Here is a 21,395-nt window from a genome sequence, read left to right on the forward strand (position 1 = left end):
ACAGATTCTGTGTGGGGCTAGTTATGATCAATAAGAATGAAATCTTTCTACAAGTTAAAACACTTTTAACCCCCTTATACATTTACTCATCAATACGAGTGCTTACAGGTCACATCTTTAGTAGTGTGCTGTTGTTTTTGCTCCATCTCCAAAGTTTATTTCAAAGCTTTAGAGCAGCAGTCAGTTCATTAACAAAAAAATAATAATTAAAGTCCATGCGTGAGCTCTGCATATATTGTACATGTGTTTACAATGGTGCATTTCACATACTATCCTGGGGTTTAATATTACATACAAATTCACCATCAATTGACCAAAACAAGAGTATCAGTTGTGAGTCTCAATGAGAGTGTGTTGAACATCATTACTTTTGCATTGTTTTTTTACGTCTCGTGTTTTTGTTTAAAGGAAAATCTTCTGTTTGTCAGTTTATCATTGTCTGTAATGTTTTTTGGCCAGTGTAATTGTGAAGCCAGCATTGTTCAGCAGACTCTTCTCATCAGGAAAACTACTGTATTGCTGTGGGAGCAACAGAGGAAGTGCTGATAACTGTACTTTGAAAGAATTAAAGGCTACTCCAAGTTTATTTGACAGGACTCATCAGCACGTCGATTGTTATGAGTAAAGCCCAAATCTCAAAGGTCGAGCATAATAAGGCAATTGCAGACGTCTCAGGAAATCACAGTGAGTTGTATGCCTGTTGAAATGTTACAAGTGGTCGGAATCAATGTATTGTGAATCGTGAGCTTGACTATATTATTAACCTGAGAATATTGCAAAATTGTTAAAAAAAATCATGACAACAGTCAAAATGTAGCAGACCAGCCAGTGTCTTGACAATATTGTTCATCCTCCATTCAAGACTAAACAGAGAAGAGGATCTCCGTTCATTGACAAAACGTGTAAACAGTCTTTATACTTTAAATATTTACCCCTGTGCACAAACTCTACCCTATTCCCTCCATTAGCCACGGGCACAATCTGCGGAAGCCACCGTCTCCCTTTCCTGTAGGGAATTACACGCCAAGCACTCTTCTCCTTTACCGTTTAAAATGACCAGCTCCGTCACAGAAATGTCAACTTCCTGTCTGTGTGAGCGCAAGGAAATGCACTTCCTGTTCCCTTATCTTTTTAAGAGAAGGAGCAGATTGAAACTGTTTTCCTGTTTTCTTGTCTTGGAGGGGTAAAGAAAGAACACTTTGGAGAGCAGGAAAATGATAAAGAACAACATAAATCACTGTCTTGGTCACACAGGCATTGTCCTTCGAGACAAAAATGTGCTGCTTTTTTTGTCTTCACCACTCTTGTAGGATCTGTTTTCATTGTTTTTTTGTTAAACTATCTGTGTGGTTCTAGTTGTAGACGTAGATATTCATTTACTAGACTGTTTAACAGCAGACCAGAGACTATTAAATTATCATGTGTCATATATCTCTTGTTAAAAACAAGTATGGACGTTTGAAGAAAAACTGGAACTGGAAATAAGATGGAAATTGTTATGCGAGTGTTTCCTGTTGTTAACACATTTTCTGTGAATAAATGAAGAGTTCAGATGCAAAAACCTCTATATTTTCATCGAAAATGTACGGCCTCCATTGTTTATGTTGAGATATTTCACTTTAAAGACCAGAAAAAGGGCTCATTCTTTGCCATACAAGTGATATTACTGAACATACACTCAGGAGCGTGATAGAAATGCTAATTTTAGAGGAAAATTTCAGATGGAATTTAGAAGTCTTTGCATCTAAACTCTTTAAATGCTCCTTGAAAAGATTTTTACTGGCCAACAGACTGTTTAAACGTCTAAAATGTGTCATGTGAACTTTTTATATGTATAAATGTGTCTGAGATTTGTTGAGACGGTCCAGTAGATGTCAGTGTTGGACAGTCAGACTTAACATTCCAGCGTGTGGATCTTGTGTGTTTAGAGGGACAAAAACATGTGCCTTTTTTGTATCGTTACAATATTTAATCGTTTTGTTTTCTCTTTAAAAACAACTGCCAATTTTGTATTTGAATAATAAACTTCATACTCCATAAAAGTCGTTTTATAGTCGTTAATTAAAATACTAAACCCCAAAAGGCAGGAATCATTCCCGTTTCTATTTTTTTTTCTTAAAATATGGACCTTTTTGCAGTTATATACTTCATTTTCAGTTTAATCATGAGATTTAAATACTTTTTAAGCACTGTTTTTTAGCTGGATTAGCTTGTCGGATGGTCATCAACCACACTTTTTCATGTACTAAAAACATTTTCTAAAGATTTAGAAGAAAAACATGAGAATAATGCTTATTCTTCAAATGAAAATGTATTACATCATATATCATTCTAAAAAAGGATGCTGTTCAAGTTTTAAATTAAAAACTAGACTATTGTCATTTGTATACGGCAAACACAAACTGGCAGCACATTTCGTCACCTTATAGGTTATCTGACATTTTGTCAAAATTGAGTTATTGACATATTCTAATTAAATGACAACTTTTTTATAAGTTTTTTAAAAGTTGTTACAATATAACACACAAATTGTTTCCTATATGGCATGCAAAACTTATCAATACCTCAAAATCATTCAGAACGTAGATAGAAACTTCTATCTTCAGCGTGACAGGAAAGTTAAATCGTCAACGATTTAGCTTTCCTTAGTCACGTCGATGATTTAACTTTACTCAGTCAAGCGGAAGCCTCATTCTGCTTGGTCTTAAAGCCTTCTTTAATGGTTATTTTCACAATTTATTATGGCATAGCAGTCAAAATGAGACAAATAGCTGTGTTTGGGATAAATTCTGGACCTTTTTTAGTGAAGGGTACAGGTCTTTCAAACCACCTGTATCTTCAGTCAACAATACAAAGTAGATATTTTGATGAATGTTGAAAACCAGTAGCTATTGGAATTTGTATTCTTTGTTTGTTTTCTTGTTCTCTATAGACGTCAATAGGGTATATTTACACAGACTTTTAATTTCAGTCGGCCAGTCTCATGGGCTTCCGATTAATTGCCATTCCATACAAATATGGCACGTTTAAGATAAAAAAAAAAGCAATCTTCACTGTCTGGTTGAGATACGATATAAAGTAGGTTTCAGACCAAACAAGAAGCACTGCATTAAATTATTCCCCGCCATATCTTTAAATTAAATTTTACCCTAGTATTTTCAATAGAGTTTCTGCGCTAGCGTGCTGCTAATGACGTGTCTGCGTTTAAACAGCCTTTCATCTCTTTTTACCCTTTAATAACCAAATGATAGACTAAGGCACTCAAAAAATGTGGAAATTTTAAATTTTACTTAAAAAGTAAAAGAATAGTTTTTGAGTGCCTTGAGCTGTTTCTGTTGTTGTTTTGATCTCTTACCCAAAGATCACAGGACAAATATTTGAGCTACCCCTGAGCACTTTTTCTTTGTTTTTGAGTGCTTATTTAGTGTATTTAACTGAATGTATTTGACTTACATTTCATTGATACTGTAAAAGGAACGTTATGAAATTGAAAATAGTCAAAGCTTTCACCGGAAGTTTAACATTGGCTGAAAAACATCAGCTATGCTTATACTCCATTGGTATCGTATTTTTATTTTCGCCATGCAGAAAACTCATGAAGGAAACACTTGAGGTTGAGTCAACGTTACTTTTTTCCCGTTCATTACTTGAAGGACAAAAAAATCAAGCATACGCCTCTTTTATACTTCTCAGGAGGCAGAAGAGATGTGTGTTTTATTAAAGCGATTCTGTCCGTGTAGCAGTGTGCCTTGAGGTGAAGCTCACAATGTCTGTTGTTTATCGCGTCGACAAACAGATCATACCGATAATGGCACATTGGCGGAAATTCCACACTGATGTCACGCCTAACACATCTGTGAGACACCCAGCTGGGACTTCCTGAGGCTTCAGATGCATACATTCATATAGCTACACAACAAGAGCTTTCCTATGGACACACTGTATGGATAATTTGCAGGCCCGTAGCCAGCCTGTTGAAGTTGGTGGTTCTTTTTCGCAAAAAGTGAACATTTTTAAAGTTATTCCCGTCATTTTGTATTTAATTATAAGAAATAGGTTACATGCCTCATTTTAGTGGCATTTTATCTTGTAATTTGTGCTTGGAGGCTTATTGGCTGATAATGTGCAAGGTTTTTGATGTATACCAACAAATATTTCCTCTAAATATTTCCAATTTTGTCAAATTGCTTAAGCTATTAGCTACTAAAGTATTTATTTACAAATATTGATTGAAACTGTATGTTTTATATTAGGCTACAATTAATTGAATAATGTTTTTAGAAAAAAATGCTTGAAATCTGTCTTTATTTGATTGAGGTCATATTGTATTTGCTCCATCAAGAGGACAATAGAGCAGAGATGCCCAAAATACTGCCCGAGGGCCAAAGTTGGCCCCTAATAAACTTTGATTTGGCCCACTGTCCATTTGAGAATAGTTTGAAGACTGTAATTTCAAATGAGTCAGGCAATTGACCATTCTCACGCTCTCACGCCACACATCACGGGTGACAGCGAGAGAGAGATCAGGCCTCAGATTCGATGTGTGGCCGCACGTCACAGTTATACTTCACTGCAATTTTTTTAATATTGGCTCATCTAAATTAACTTTTCATTTGATTAAAAGCCGAAATATTGCCACACAGACAAAGCAAAGTCGTTTTTTGAAGAGAGGGGCTTTAGTGATAAAAGACGCACACACACACACCACTCTTGTTGGCCTATTCATCACTGATTTTTTTTTTACATTAAACGCATAATAATCAAGTGCAAAGAGAAGAGCTGAACTTTGGAAAAAGTGCTTGCTGTGCTGCTGTGCTGCGGTTGCCGTGATGTGGTTGCTTGTTTCTCTGCAGTTGGCTTGTCAGTGCTAAATCACTTTTGTTTTAATAAAAAAATAAGATAATTTATTATTAAGCATTGTGAGATGATGGTCGCGTGATTTTTAAAATGAGTATGCCTTGCGTATTTATGGATATTGATAAGCTATTGATAGGCTTGGAACAGCCTATCATTCTGTTATTATTCATGTATTCTGTTAAAAGATTTATGTGTTCGTCCTTGCTACAAGCAACGAAAAAAAAAAATGAAAAACTTAATTGAAACAATTTATGTATGGCATGGCCATTAAAAATACAATGGTCCTTAACCAGATAGTTTTTCAATTTACTTAAAGATAATGTTACTACAGTCATGTTAAAAAAAAAAATCGGAATCGTGAAACGGTCAAACTTTATAATTTTATTTTATTTATTTATTTTTTTTTTTGCCAAATCGCCCAGCCCTACGACATATGCATCTTAAAATTGGGAGGGTTTTCTGTAAAAGAAGACCATATTCATCAATCTACTCCGATGTATGTGACCAGGCCACTCTTCTGAATTCAACGAGGCAAAATTCTGTTAGAACAACAACAGCAAAGGAGCAAAACATGCAGCAGAGCTGAAGTGGTTTAAAGGAAATAATTATAATTTAATAAATAAATAAATCCTGTAATCTTCTATAAGGGAAGGGTCTACTCCCATCGGTTCACTCTCATAATGCTGGTATTAAAAAGTTATCAATTTAAGTTAATGGATTCACATTTCAGAAGGGGTGTACAGGTGTCGGCACGCAGTGAGTTTTGGAAGACGTCAAAACTTGAAGTTAAATAATATGATTATGATCTTATTTTGACTAAGCATAGCTCCTGATAAATTGTTTTGTTTGAAGCAGAAAGGAAGGATAAAGTCAAGGAGTTTTGACTTAATAAACCTAATTCTTAGCTATGAATCGGGTCTAAGACAACACACAACAGATTTTGTAAAACATTTTTTTGTGTGTACTATATAGAATTTCATTCTAATGAAATAAATTTTAATTCATTCATTTTCCTTCAGCTTAGTCTCTATTTCAGAGGTCACCATAGTGGAATGAACCGCCAACTGTTCTGTTTACACACACACTCTTACACTACAGCCAGTTTAGTTAATCAATTTCCCTATAGCGCATGTGTTTTGACTGTGGGATTAAACAGGAGCACCCAGAGGAAACCCACGCCAACATGAGTAGAACATGCAAACTCCACACAGAAATGTCAACTGGACCAGCTGGGACTCCAACCAGTGACCTTCTTGCTGTGAGGCGACAGAGCTAACCTGAAATTAATATATTTATGCAAAAAAATTCTTAAATGATCTTAGTATATCGCTTCAGTGTCTTTACATTGTAGCAGTTACATTAAAATTTGATTCTAAATTAGAATTTTCTTTTATTTATTTAGAATAGAATAATTGTATAATAGAAATAATATTCATATTTTATTTATTTTATTCATTTTCTTGTCGGCTTAGTCCCTTAATTTATCCGTAGTCGCCACAGCAGAATGAACCTCCAACTTATCCAGCACGTTTTTACGCAGCGGATGCCCTTCCAGCCGCAACCCATCTCTGAGAAAAAAAATTGTCAAAATATTATTTTTACCATATATATATATGGGGCGTTATATTATATAAAAAAAATAAGAATTGTTTTGGTAAATAAGAATTGATTTGGTAAAAAAAAAAAAAACAAAGAAAAATAATAAGAATTGTTTTGGTAAAACAAAAATGGAATTTCTATGGGATCAATGAAAACAACAGCAAAAAGACGTGACATTATGGCAACATGGAAATCACATTTAATTATTTATTTGTTATTTTATTGATACAGTTTTCACTATTTTGTGATTCTTGTTTTTATTTTTTCCCAACTTATTTATGCTTTTGAATTGCATAATGAGACCTTAATCTTTCTTCTGGCAACTTTAAACTTAAAAAGTTGGAAAAATTAACTTTTATTAATATTTTAATCGTTTAAAGTGATATATTTCCGGGTTGGTGTTGTACTGTACAACAACTGTGTACTTATTTCTCTATTCATATTTCTATATTAATTATTTCATAAACATTAACGGAAAACACAAACTACGGAATTATAATTAACCGATTTTTTTACAGAGTGAGCATTCGAAATGAAAAATATAGGCAAGTGTATCTTGAGCAAGTGAACGCAAGAGGGCAGCATAATATCGTAATGTAGTCCCTTGAACAAAACACCTCGTTTTATTAATTCAGAACCATATTTTATGAATAAAACAGTTCCCCCCCCCCCCCCCCTTTTATTTTTCCCCATTTTTTGTTTAACAGAGAGAATTTTTTTTTCAGCACATTTCTAAACATAATAGTTTTAATAACTACTTTTTAATGACTGCTTTGTTTTATCTTTTCCATGATGACAGTAAATAATATTTGACTATATAATTTTCAAGACACTTCTATCCAGCTTAAAGTGACATTTGAAGGCTTAACTAGGTTAATTTAACTAGGCAGGTTAAGGTAATTAGGCAAGTTCATGTATAATAATGATTTGTTCTGTAGATTATAGCTATATAGCTTAAAAGGGGCTAATAATTTTGACCTTAAAAACTGCTTTAATTCTAGCTGAAATAAAGCAAATAAAACTTTCTCCAGAATAAAAAAAGTATAATCAGACAGTGAAATCATACTGTGAAAATTGCATTGCTCTATTAAACATATATTGGGAAATATTTAAAAAAGAAAAAAAATCAAAGTGGAGCTAATAATTCTGACTTCAACTGTAGGTCTATACTTTTGTTTAGCAAAGATGTAATAAAATGTTTGTTATAACTTTTTTTTGTTTGTTAAATCGATATATTAAAATGATTTTGTTTATTAAAATCATGATCTTTTTAGAACTAAACAGAAGTATTTTGTCATTTAGTTTTCTACCCTTATTAGAAAGCTTCAAAACACATCTGTTCGCGCCCTTGCCTCCTCCATGTCATAAACACAGACAAATGCTTTGAGATGACAAATACATTGCATTCAATACCTTCAAGAGGGGAAAAAATTATGAAAAATGGAGGAAATCCTTTCACCTGTTTTTCTTTATACATCATTCAGTATATGCATTTTCTCTCTCATTTTCAAGCAAATTGTATTTTTAAGGCATAGTTCACACAAAAAAATGAAAATTCTGAAAAATGAAAGTCATTGACTTGCCCTTTATTAAAACTGATTTTTATATTTGTTATACATGTATATATGTCCTATATACAGTTGTAGTCGGAATTATTAGCCCCCTGAATTATTAGCCATCCTGTTTATGTTTTCCCCCCAATTTCTGTTTAACGGAGAGAAGATTATTTTCTATCTAGAAGATTATTTTAATAACTCATTTCTAATGACTGATTTATTTCATCTTTGCCATGATTACAGTAAATAATATTTGACTAGATATTTTTAATACACTTTTATACAGCTTAAAGTGACATTTAAAGGCTTAACTAGGTTAATTAGGTTAAAAAGGCAGGTTAGAGTAATTAGGCAAGTTATTTTATAATAATGATTTGTTCTGTAGATTATCAAGAAAAAATATATAGCTTAAAGGGGCTAATAATTTTGACCCTAAAATGGTTTTTAAAAAAATAAAAAAACTGCTTTTATTCTAGCCAAAATAAAACAATTAAGACTTTCCTGAAGAAAAAAATATTATCAGACATACTGTGAAAATTTTCTTGCTCTGTTAAACATTGTTCAGGAAATACTTAAAAAACGAAAAAAAAATCTAACTTCAACAGTTTCAAAACTGAGATTTGTTCTTTTGTTGAAAAGAAGATATTTTCAAGATAAAACTGTTGGCCATTGTCTTTTATACTGTTATTATTTTCCTACTGTTAAAATGATTTCCAACAATCTTCATGCCAGTATTTACCGATTTCCAACAATCTTCAAAATGTATTCACTATTGGTTTAATGACTGTATATTTCAGTGATGGATGAATAAAAATTGTTCACACTAAAGATAAATGTTGTATCCCCATACAGAAACACTTGTTGTCTCTCTCTCTCTCTTTCTCTCTCTCTCTCTCTCTCTCTCTCACACACACACACACACACACACACACACAGCACGCCATAATGTACCTTCCACTCTGATGCTTCACAGAGGTCAGTCAGATGTCTTTTTGGCTTGTGTCATGCAGTATGTGTGTGTCACACACTCAAAATAACACACTGCTTTTCTCTCTTTCTGCCTACAAACACACCAGGGACGCCTGCATATGTATCTGTCCGTCTCTTGTGTGCGTGCGGATCATGATCTTTGCTCTTTTTAGCAGCAGTAACGGCAACACTGGGGATTTGAGGCAGAAATAAACACTGGTCACTGACATCCCGTCACCTTAGTAGTCCTACTTCTGCTTGCTCGTGTCAGACCTGAACTAAAATTAGTAATGCAGAAAGATTACATATTTCAGGGTGTGATTTGGTAAAGTAACTTGCGAGTGGTTAGCTGACACAGCACTAAAAAATGTTGAGTTGGTATTTTTTATTAAAAAGAAAGCCAACACTGTCTCATCTGTGAAAGATCATTCAGTATGTTTTGCACTGCGAGGGAAGACATGATGAGCATTTCAAGATGGCAGATGTGTCAACATATCTGGAGGGGTTGAATTTTTCCCTTCACTGATGATGTGTTTACTGGCAGGAAAACCTACCACAATAGCAAACAACAATGATCCAATTCATTTCCAAAGGACCAAATCAAGACCTGCTCTATAGTATTTTCTTGCTTAAGAAACTCACTTGGATACACATACTGAGAAGAAAAAATATTGCTCAACTTCCATGCATTTTAGGCACATGTAGGCCCTGTCATTGTAACAAATGCTGAATTGGGAGCAAACAATCTCTTCAATTCACTGTGATTGTCACCTTCACACTTAAATTCTGCATGAAACAGACGTTGCTGAGACTTTTATATCATTTTGTTGATGTACTTTGAACTGAAACAAAATATTGAGTAAGGGTCAGGGGGTTCTTTTTGCACATCATTCCCTCATAAAAAAAAAAAAAAAACTTATTCAGTCATGATAAATTAAGGTAAATGAGCTTTGCTTGCTGTCCTTAAATAAGGTTCAAACCTCCTCCCTGCATCCACAGTAAATCACACTGAACTGAGCTAAACTGAACTGAACTGAACTTAAACACTAAAACCTGAACCACACTGTTCCAGTTACTATGACCATTTATGTGAAGCTGCTTTGACACAATCTACATTGTAAAAGCGCTATACAAATAAAGCTGAATTGAATTGAATGGAATCAATATGATATCAAATTGATGTTGCACCGCAATGTACCCCAATGTCGTCGGGACCATGGATTTTGTTTGGAAATGAAAATCGTATTGACGTCTGAACCCATCATCAGGCCGACGTCAATGTCCAAAGTCCAACCTAAAAATCAACCAAATATCAACATCTAATCATGTTACACCTTGATGTTGTGTGGACGTTACCACTATGACATCTGTCAGACGTTAGATTTTGGTTCTTAATTTCTAGTTCTAGGACATCAAAAAAAGTCCTTAGACGCTGGCTAGACATTGCATTTTGGTTACCAGACATCATGACCTAAATCTAACTTATTATTCATGTCTTATGATGTTGTGTGCCTGCTGGGCTGTTCTTGAAGGATGCGCAGCTACTGTATGCCTACAAACCCCTCTATGAGTGTATTTCTTAAGAGAAAGACAGAGGGACTTGGAGGAGGATAAGAAAAAAAAATTGTCAGCTGACACAATGCTGCGTATATACCCATGTGATGATAATTGACACACCTGAATAATTAGGCACCTCCTGAACCTATTGTGAACTTCATTAAGTGTGGTTTAGAATATTGTGGCTGACGCTGTCCAACTGACATCAACAGAGAAGGACTGGTAAGCAATTGGTCAGACTTTCTTTGAAAATGACCAGAAAAAGTTTTCAGTATATTAACTTGCATTGATTAAAGAATAGCAATGTGCACTAGCAAAATTAACAGTTATAAAAGTACATTTTGGCATTACGGTGGCACAGTGAGTAGCACAATCGTCTCACAGCGAGAGGGTCATTGGTTCGAGCCTCGGCTGGGTCAGCTGGCATTTCTGTGTGAAGTTTGCATGTTAAAAGATGGTTAGTGACTAAAGACATCAAGTGAAGAAGTGTTTCAGGTGTCATTTTGTCCCATTCTTTCTGCAAACAAGTCCTGAAGTGGGCAACAGTACGGGGTCTTTCTTGTTGCATTTACTGCTTCAAACTGTGCCACAAATTTTCTATTGGAGACAGGTCGGGACTGCAGGCAGGCCAGTCAAGTCCTTGTATCCTCTTCCTTTGCAGCCAGGACTTTGTAATGTGTGCGGTTTTGCATACTTGTTGAAATATGCATGGGTGTCCCTGGAAAAGAAGGCAGCATATTGTGCTTCAAAATCTCTATGTACTTTTCAGCATTAATGGTGAAATCACAGAAGGGCAATTTATTTTCCCAAGGGCACTGACACAACCTCATACCATGATACACTCTGGCTTTTGGACTTGTTGCTAGAAACAGTCTGGATAATCCATTTTTACTTTGATCCAGAACACACCGCACTAATTTCTTCCAAAAATACTTGAAATACTGATTCATCTGAGCACAGTACATGTTTCCAATATGTGATGATCCATCCCAGACGCCTCCGACCCCAGAGAAGTCAACAATGCTTCTGCACACTGTTACCTTTTGGCACAGTACAGTTTTAACTGGCATTTGTGGATCTAACTATGTATTGTGGTACTTGACAAAGGCTTGCCAAAGTAGTCTTGAGCCCATGTGGTGATATTGCTTATTGATTCTTGATGCAGTGCCGCCTGAGGGATCGGATTTTAATTATGTGCACTGGTGAAACTGAAATATCCAAATGTCTTCCTGTCTTTCTTTGAGGAACATTGTTTTTAAACATTTTAATAATTTTCTCATGTATTTGTTGGCAAACTGGTGATCCTCTGCCCATCATTACTCCTAAAGGACTAGACCAGGTATAGGCAAACTTGATCCTCGAGGGCTGGTGTCCCTGCAGAGTTTTGTTCCAACACTAGTCAAACACACCTGAACAAACTAATCAGTGTCTTCAAGATCACTTGAACTCTATAGGGAGGTCTGTTTGAATAGGGTTGGAGCTAAACGATGCAGGACACTGGCCCTTCAGGATCAAGTTTGCCCACACCTGGACTAGACTTTTCTTAGATGCCGCTTTTGCACCAAATCATAATTACAGTCACCTGTTGACATCACCCATTTCAAATTACACCATTATTTAACCAGTTCACCTGATTACTAGCCCTAAATTGCTTTTGTCTCAAGGTAATGGTACTTTTTTGGATTGTGCTGCAGGTCTGAATGGCAGGAAAGGATGTATATTTACAAATGAAATGAAGTTGAACAGACAAAACATGAAATATGTTGTGTTCATATTGTCTGCAATGAAATACAAGTCAAAGTAAATTTGGGAAATCGTTACTTTCTTTTTTTTTATTTGCGTTTTACATTCTGTCCCGACCTTTTTTGACTTGATCACAGCAAAAGCCTATTTTTTGGGGACCTTTATTAGTAAGAGTGTAAACTATTGTTTTGTGGTTGTCTTTTCTTAAAGACCGCACACTCTGAGCATCACATTTGTCTGTGAAACCATGTCTAATTTATAAAAAGAGATGATAATACAATTAATTCTTTGTGAAACGAATATATCTGTAATTTAGATGTTGGTGATTTGTACATATGCAGCTGTCAACTGCTTCCTCCAGAGGTTGAATCCTTTGAAATAAGAGACAGCTTGTGTGTGCCCGAGAACAGTTTTTAGTCTTAAACCTGACTCGCAGCACTTCACATTTTATGTTGTGCTTATTAAACAAACCTGATTCAAATCACAAGCTCATTACAACTGAAAGCCCTGAACTGTGCGTTTCAGATGAGATATAGACAAAATGTGCGGGTCTGTGGTGCCCGCAGAATGAGAAATAAAAAAACTGGAAATTGCCATGGGTGACATTCTGTAGTGTAACCATATCAAAATGATTTGTGATTTATAATTGAGTGTGACTGGTAAGGATGACATGCATACAGTGCATCTGTGAAATACATGTATTTAGAGCTTAAAAAGGCTTATGGATTTTAGAGATAATAAAAATGCTATTGTTTTTAGTAAATTATGCAAAGCGAGTGATGTATGGCACAGCACATCCAGTGCCAAGAGAGAGGGGCTGTTGAGATTTGAAACAAGCAATGGCAATTCATCTAATGGCTTATGCACATTCTGTTCCCATTTATATCTGCTGAGCTGTTGCATTCTCAAATCCCAGGGGTGTGATCTTGTACTAGTGTAAGAATGTGATTCACACTTGCACTTAGAAGATGCTGACCTGCTGTACAATACCTCCACAGAGACTTAACAATTGCAAAAAGACAAGCAAAGCTATGGGTACTTGTATAAAAGTTGTGTATAGTTTCTGTATAGATAAACAGCCACTGTTGCATCACACCATGGTTTGTTTTCTTTCATCTTCTGCACTGTTGACTCTGTTTACTACTTTTAAACTTTTTTTCCCAAGGTTAATAAAATCACAGAACATTTTTATATGCTGATTTAGACTAGCAATTTTAGTAAGCACCCTCTTCATGTGTCTCATAACAGAACGGATATATATATATATATATATATATATATATATATATATATATATATATATATATATATATATATATATATATATATATATATATATATTTATTATGCTCTTGTTTGTTATTTAATTACTTCTGTCTTTAGTAACAATAAGTGAAATTACACAATTTTCACAATTTATTTTACAAATTAAGTGACAATTACATGATAGCATCACGCAGTTGCTGCAGATTTGTCGACTACACATCCATGATACTAATCTCCCATTCCACCACATCCCAAAGGTGCTCTATTGGATAAAGAAATGGTGACTGTGGAGGCCATTTAAGTACAGTGAACTCATTGTCATGTTCAAGAAACCAGTCTGAGATGATTCACGCTGTATGGCATGGCGCATTATCCTGGTGGAAGTAGCCATCAAAAGATGAGTACACTGTGGTCATAAAGAGATGGACATGGTCAGCAACAATACTCAGGTAGGCTGTGGCGTTGACATGATGCTCAGTTAGTACTAATGGGCCCAAAGTGTGCCAAGAAAATATCCCTCACACCATAACACCACCACTACCAGAACCATTGAAACAAAGCAGGATAGATCCATGCTTTCACATTGTTGATGGCAAATTCTGTCCCAGCCATCCGAATGTGGCAGCAGAAATCGAGACTCAGACCTGACAACATTTTTCCAATCTTCTATTGTCCAACTTTTGTGAGCCTGTGAGAATTGTAGCCTCAGTTTCCTGTTCTTAGCTGACAGGAGTGGCACCCGGTGTGGTCTTCTGCTGCTGTAGCCCATCTGCCTTAAAGTTGGATGTGTTGTGAAATGCTCTTCTGCATACCTCGGTTGTAACGAGTGGTTATTTGAATTACTGTTGCCTTTCTATCAGCTGGAACTTGCCCATTCTGCCCATTCTCCTCTTCCCTCTGGCATCAGCAAGACGTTTGCGCCCACAGAACTGCCGCTCACTGGATATTTTCTTTCTTTCTGACCATTCGTTGTAAACCATAGAGATGGTTGAGTGTAAAAATCCCTGTAGATCAGCAGTTTCTGAAATACTCAGAACAGCCCGTCTCGCGCCAACAAACATGCCACATTCAATGTCACTTAAATCACCTTCCCCATTCTGATGCTCAGTTTGAACTGCAGCATATCGTCTTGACCATGTCTACATGCCTAAATGCATTGAGTTGCTATGTGATTGGCTGATTAGAAATTTGCGTAAAAGTAGTTAAACGTGTACCGAATAAAGTGGCCGGTAAGTGTAAAGCCTTTGCATAAAAGTGCAATATTATGTCATTATCCTTATTTACTCAGTTCATACTTTAGCTGATACAAAACAATCAAGAAGCCACAAAGAAATGACAGGGAAAAAATGAAGGCAACTGGATGTTCTGTGCCTATTTAGCAATAGCCTATATTGTTTGTTTTTCTATTATTCTTCTGTACCTCTCATTCTCTCTCTCTCTCTCTCTCTCTCTCTCTCTCTCTCTCTCTCTCTAATGGCACAGCATCACCTGCCCTCATTTCTTTATTCATAAAGCCTTATGAAGTGCCAGGAGATTCAGCCATGAAGTGGCGAGGACGCAGAAACACCAGTTGTTTACCATGATTTTTGACAGTCTCTGTGGTGAAAGTCCCGTATTCACGGAGAAAACCGTTTAGGATTCGGATTAAACGGCGTTTGCGCAGCTCCATCCGATGATTTTATGTAGACTGTGATCGGAGGCTCATGCGTGCAGTAGACAAGACGATCGACCGCGCGAGATACAGGCTGTTTAGACATGTAGAGGAGCTGCGTTTGCAGAACTGCGATAAAACGCGTCCGTGAAGAGGAGGAAAATTCAGCTCGGAGTACATGTGGGCTTTTTAGAGAAATCCGAGAAACACTGACGTTTAAGTTGCATGGGGCTATTTTCTTCTCTGCAAGCGGGTAAGTAGGCTACTTCACCTGTTCCTTTGCTTTAAGTCAGTCTCTCCACAGCATGTTCTCGTTTTCGGCTTCTCCTGATTATCTTCACCCTAAATGTTTTGGTTACCTAAAATGTGACAATTACAGTAAAACCGTCTTACTTCTTAGTGTATTTGGACACAAAAATATTTCAAGGGTAGCTATACCGACCACATTGTTTTTTTTAGTTATTATTAGCCTATATTCTGCCATGTAGGTACTGTACAGTACCTCGTCCAAAGTTTGAATGAGTATGCTTTTGTATCTATCTGTCTGTCTATCTATCTATCTATCTATCTATCTATCTATCTATCTATCTATCTATCTATCTATCTATCTATCTATCTATCTATCTATCTATCTCAAAGGTCACTGTGTGTCACTTCTGAATTATGAGCCTACTGTAGACAAATGCTTGTTGCTCTAGTCAGTTTGGTCTCTCTTGATTCTGAATCATTGCACCTGCACACCCACCTGAGATCCCAGTATCCCATGAGATGTAACGCTCTTAGCATGAACTCTACAAGCCAGAGACTACAATTAAAATATAATCTTATGAAAATGCTATAAAAAAATGTCCACTCCCTTCTGATTTCCCTCTTTGTCTCTCTGCTCTCTTTTAATTTTGCAGTTCTCCTGCACAGTCCTCTTGTTTTTACTAATTCTGATATAATCAAGACTAGCCAGATTTACTCCAAGGCATGTGAGTACTTTTTCCTCAAATGCCAAATAATGTGCACCTTTTGTAAAGCTGCTTTGGGATGATAATTATTGTGAAAAGTGTTTTACAAATACACTTCAATTGAAATGAAAACCAGTTATTCCCTTTGAACGATTTTGTACATAATTTGGCTACAGTTGAGGGGATAAATCTGTGTACTGACGTGGTTTACACAAGAAAAAGTGTGTTTTTTGATGTTTAAATTTAGTTTCCACATTAAAGATATGTGTAGTGCTGCTTGTGAAGTAATATGGTCAAATACAAAATGTAAGTAAGTACTTAGTAGCCTTGCTAATGAACATAAAGTTAAACTAAATATCTCAGAGTACTGACGTTGACGTCATCAAAGTGTAAATGATGAAGATGCATATTTTGTTCTTAACCCATTTGAAAGAGAAACAGCAACTCTTACATAATGACGACTTTCTAATTATCTCAAATGTGGCACAACTGGACATCTGGAGGATGCAATACTTCATTACCAGTCCCTCAAAGCACAGCAAACCAGAAAATAGTTTTTAGTTTTTGCAGTTGTTGCATCTGAATTCAAAAGAGTAGTTTACCCCCTCCAAAAAGAAAATGTTGTCACCATTAACTCACACTCAATTTATTTTATTTATATATTTTTTTCAGCTTAAAGGTTCAGTATGTAATGCCTAGTTCAGACTGTGTGATTTTAGCCCCGATTTTGGCTCGCCGACAGGTTTTGAGAAATCGCTGACAAATGCCTGAAATCACAGGCAAATCGGTGCTCGTGCACGTGAGTGACAATCACACAATATGAACTATCCAAGACGAAATTTTCATACAGAAAGAAATTAGTTATCAACTTAAGTTGAGGAGAAATCGCTAATTCCATTTTAACCCAAGTGAGCAAATATGTAAATTTTTTACCCCATTAAAGGCTTCTTTCTCATGAATCTCAAGAATCGTTGTCAGCGATTCTTCCTATTGTAAAGTCATGCAAAATGAAATTCCCTGTTGCCGATCCATCTTGCATGGTAAACAAAGCAGCGACAAAACGCTAGCCCAAATAGTCATGCAGTGTGAAAACATCTGTGACACGACTACTTTAAAAAGCATAAGTTTGACACACAGTGGTTGAGGCAGGTTTTGCATTCCTAGATAAAAACACACAATGCTGATTTAAATCATGTTCTAAATAAAAACAATACATTTCACATTTAGATTACGGACGCATACTTTGAAAGCCTTTCTGACTGAATGAATGAAATACACGGTTTTCCAACAAGGGTGCTGAAATATACTTGGCTAATGTACCATTTGGTGGGTTAAAAGAACAAAAACAGACAGACGTTCTGGCACGTAACGCACATTTTCAAAGCAGAATATCTGACTTCAGCATTGTTGTTCAGTTAGCATGTTTCTTAAATATCTGCAAACATATTATAGTACTTTTATGCTTTAGAACAATCAAAAACTTACAAGCAGCACCTTTAACACTAAGAAGATTTTTTGAAGATTGTTGGTAACCAAACAGTTTCAAACAGTGGAAACAAAAATAAATATTTGTATTAAATATAAACACATGTAAATATTTAATTAGTGGCTTTTGTAAACTTGTTACCTACATTTTTAAAATACTTTTCTTGGCATTTAACAGAGAAAGTAACTCAAAAATGGTTGAAACTATTGGAAGATGAGTACGTAATGACAGAATTTTCATTTTTAAATTATACTATAATAAGAGTATTTTTCTGTAAACACTCTCTGAATTAAACTGCTATAGCTGGGAGTGAAGATGCACTGTCATGTTGTAGTCCATGTTGTACATGAGTGTGGCCACAATTCTTTGACAACAGCCTCTCTTACTGTTTATTTCCTATTGTTTATCACTTTTTCATTCTTTCTCCCTTTCAGATGAGAACACCATCTTTCTTTGCAAAAAGGAAAAGGTCAAAGTTGGAACCTGTCTGGTCAATCGTTTAAGATGTTATTATAGGAAAGACTGTGGCAGGGAGTACATGTTAATGAAACTGATTTGTTCAGGTAAGCAAAACATCCAACTTTTTCTATTTTGTAATGAAAATGTATTCAGAGTGTGGAGATTTGTTCTATTTCCTCCATGATTTTGGGTTTATTGCAGTGTGTTTTTCTGGGTATATCTGTGTGTTTTTGTGCTGATATGTTGACTGATTTAAACCTGTTATGAAGAAATGAATATAACACTGAAATCGCCAGTAGGTGGCAGCGAGTCACACTCCACTCCAAGGCATTGGCTTGAAGGAAGATGTCTCTAAAGCTTTGTGCTGATGAGATCATCATAGTGAAATAGCCAATCACATCCAACTTAGACCGCAACTCAAAAAAGGCCAAATAGTCTGTTATGCATATACTACATCAAGCGCATTAAAGTGTGCATACGAAATGTGACATACTGCATGGCTACGTCTGATATTGCACACTTCCATACTATTTAGAGCATACTTTCCTAATGGTATTTTAGTAAAATAAAATTAATGTGTAGTACATACTTGATTAATGTTGATTACTGTAGTCTGTAAACCCATTCTCTGATTCACACTCCGGAGCTGAAGGTGGCGGTAACTATTAACGACAATCACTGTAAAAAGTAGAAGAAGAAGAAGAAGAAGAAGAAGAAGAAGAAGAAGATGTCTATTATGTAGCAACCATAGAAATCTATTATAATATATAGGGTTCAGGGTTGTAACCCGCATTTCATGCTTTCTGTTGGGTTTAGGTTTAAGGTGGGTGTAGAGGTTAATAACACACACTGTAATGTCTAATTTAATAAATAATACAAATAATTCTCATTTCGTATGGACGTAACCATTCTACATGCATTCATTCATAAAATCTAAATAATTCAGGACAGTCACTATGCATGTGCGCTAACACATATGTGACATACACGATGTTGTCATACGTAACTTCGACATTTGTCACTGTGTTACAGGCTGCAAAAAGGCACAGAAGAATAAGTAATGCAGTAGTAGTAGTTGTTGTTTTTATCAGAAATTGTATAATTATAAAATTATTGGAGTCCCAGTATGTATATAAACATTTATTTTGAAGCACTGAGTGATTACCAACCACAATGTTTATACGTTTTTTTCTTAATTTTGACATATCGCTATTATCTGGTGTTGTGCAAATGTGATTGGTTACCGTCTGCACAAGTATATTTGCATAAAGTGATCTGCTTTGCGTTTGGAAAGTTCTGCCTCAGACTCAATGCGACTTAAGTCTGGTTGGAAATGCTTGACGTCAAGTAAATGAGAAGTGATCATGATGATGCCCAGTGTGAATGGGGTGTTAATGAGTGATTCATTGGTTTTGATGATTTATTCAAAATTGCTGTTTCATTTAAAAACAAGGCAAATGACTGTTGCCCAATTCCGGATGGCATACTTCATGTGCAATTGCAGCAATGGCTGCTATGTGCGCATGTCAGGAGAATCTAAGAGACCATAAAGTTTCCACTGTAACCATCATGTGTACCTCAATGTGCTTTTACGCCAAGTCCATAGATATATGAATTCTACAGTCAAAGCAAAGTGACAGGGGTCAAGGGCATGGGTTCTCAAAGTCTTTATTCAAGGTCCAGATCTCTCAGTCTAATGTGACATATGGCGGTTTAATTTTTAGTTTAATTTTCCACTGTGGTGATAACAATGGATGTCTTTTAAATAGAAATCTGTCAGGCGATTCTTAGTAATGTAAACAGCAACATGAATGATTATCAGATATTTATGTTTTTTTTTTTTTACTGTTTTTCTCTGATATTTTTCTGATATTTTTCTTTGAGTTAGTTTTTTTTTCTTTTTTAACTATTTATTAAATTAAATCAGTTATTAGAAACGAGTTATTAAAACTAATATGTTTAGAAATTTGTGGAAAAAAATATTCTCTTCATTAAACCGAAATTAGGGAAAAATAAACAGGGAGGGCTAATAATTCTGACTTCAGCTATATATATGTAACCCCACCGATCCAACACCACCCAACCTACTTTGAGCTGGGGTTGAACACAGCGACTCTCCGCATGGGAGACGGTTGCTCTAACAAGGAAGCTAAAGACCATGGCCTATAGCTTCTGTTGTTAGAGCACCTTTTCGGATTCAGAGGAGTGAGGTTTACCTGCACAGCACTTCACTAACTGGCCTCCATTACACTCAGCCCCCTAAATCTAACTCCCATCTGGGTCACGGCACCAATTTGGAGGGAACTTCGTCTGTCCCACAAAGAATCCCCCGACACCACTAGCAGTGCATTTTATTTTATTAGCAGTTTATTCAAGACAGGACAGTGATAATCACCACACAGACACACTCTCAGTTCTTTGTTCTGCCTCACTCAAGAGTGGTACAGAAGCCAAAGGAAGTGACATCACATAACTTAAAACTGATTTTAAAACAAAAAATTGACATTTTCTGTCTACTTTTGTAAGGCTATTAATAATGTTATTTGTAAGAAGAGAAAAATAATAAGAAAATAAAATAATTTATTAAAAAATATTATTTATAAAAACAGACAGATCGACAGACAGACAGACAGTGTATGCTACACTATTAGTGCCGTTAAAATGTGAAATGGACGTGGGTCCGGATTGAATTCTCGAGATCTGGACCAAACTTTGAGAAACCCTGGTTTAGTGTGGTATTTGAGATTGGGCCTTTTATTATGAATGTATCATTGGATCAGTGGATTCTTTTAAAAACAGATTCATTCAGGAATAAAATCCTATATTGTTGCTCTGAGACACACATTTTATTAATTTGTTTCTTTCTTCTATTCATGTTCTTGGCAAAACTGAAACAGTACATGTTTGTATCCTACATGTAATTCACTCAGTAATTACTTTGTATCTGTTGAACAGTTGCATAATATCAGTGCTAAATGTGCAATCATGCTCTCATTCTATTTGGGAAAACAGCATAATCTCTCATAAATATGAAAAACAATAGACCTCACAAGGATATTCGGTCACTTGAATAGTTTCAGGGCAGTGCAGTGGCTAAGTGTGTACAGCAAGAAGACTCCCGGAATTAGTGTGTGTAGTGTGTGAATAGAAGAGTGTGAGTGTGTGTTTTCCAGCACTGAGGGTTGTACTCACAGTACTGGGTTGCGGCAGGAGAGGCATCCACCAGTAAATTATTTACCAGAGTAATTGGTGGTTTATTCCATTGTGGTGAAGCAAGGGAAAAACCGAAGGAGAGTGAA

General features: G+C 35.8%; 1 protein-coding gene across 14 annotated transcripts in view; it reads left to right on the forward strand.

Annotated features, from left to right (window-relative positions):
• The first annotated feature begins 15,055 nt into the window (after positions 1-15,055).
• The window catches only part of bean1 (brain expressed, associated with NEDD4, 1), a 97,103-nt gene continuing 90,763 nt past the window's right edge, over positions 15,056-21,395 (forward strand). For 7 of the 14 annotated variants that reach the window (XR_012382583.1, XR_012382584.1, XR_012382586.1 and 4 more), the window contains exons 1-3: positions 15,056-15,451; positions 16,101-16,172; positions 18,072-18,200. Coding sequence is in view for 2 of the 14 variants with exons in the window: in XM_005166452.6 (XP_005166509.1) it covers positions 15,424-15,451; positions 16,101-16,172; positions 18,072-18,200 (229 nt within the window). In the remaining 12 variants the exon portion in view is untranslated. The remainder of the gene's footprint in view (positions 15,452-16,100; positions 16,173-18,071; positions 18,201-21,395) is intronic. The other 7 variants (XR_012382589.1, XR_012382590.1, XR_012382591.1 and 4 more) reach the window with 1 other exon arrangement.

Source organism: Danio rerio, chromosome 7, assembly GCF_049306965.1.
Source record: "Danio rerio strain Tuebingen ecotype United States chromosome 7, GRCz12tu, whole genome shotgun sequence".
Taxonomy (NCBI): domain Eukaryota; kingdom Metazoa; phylum Chordata; class Actinopteri; order Cypriniformes; family Danionidae; genus Danio; species Danio rerio.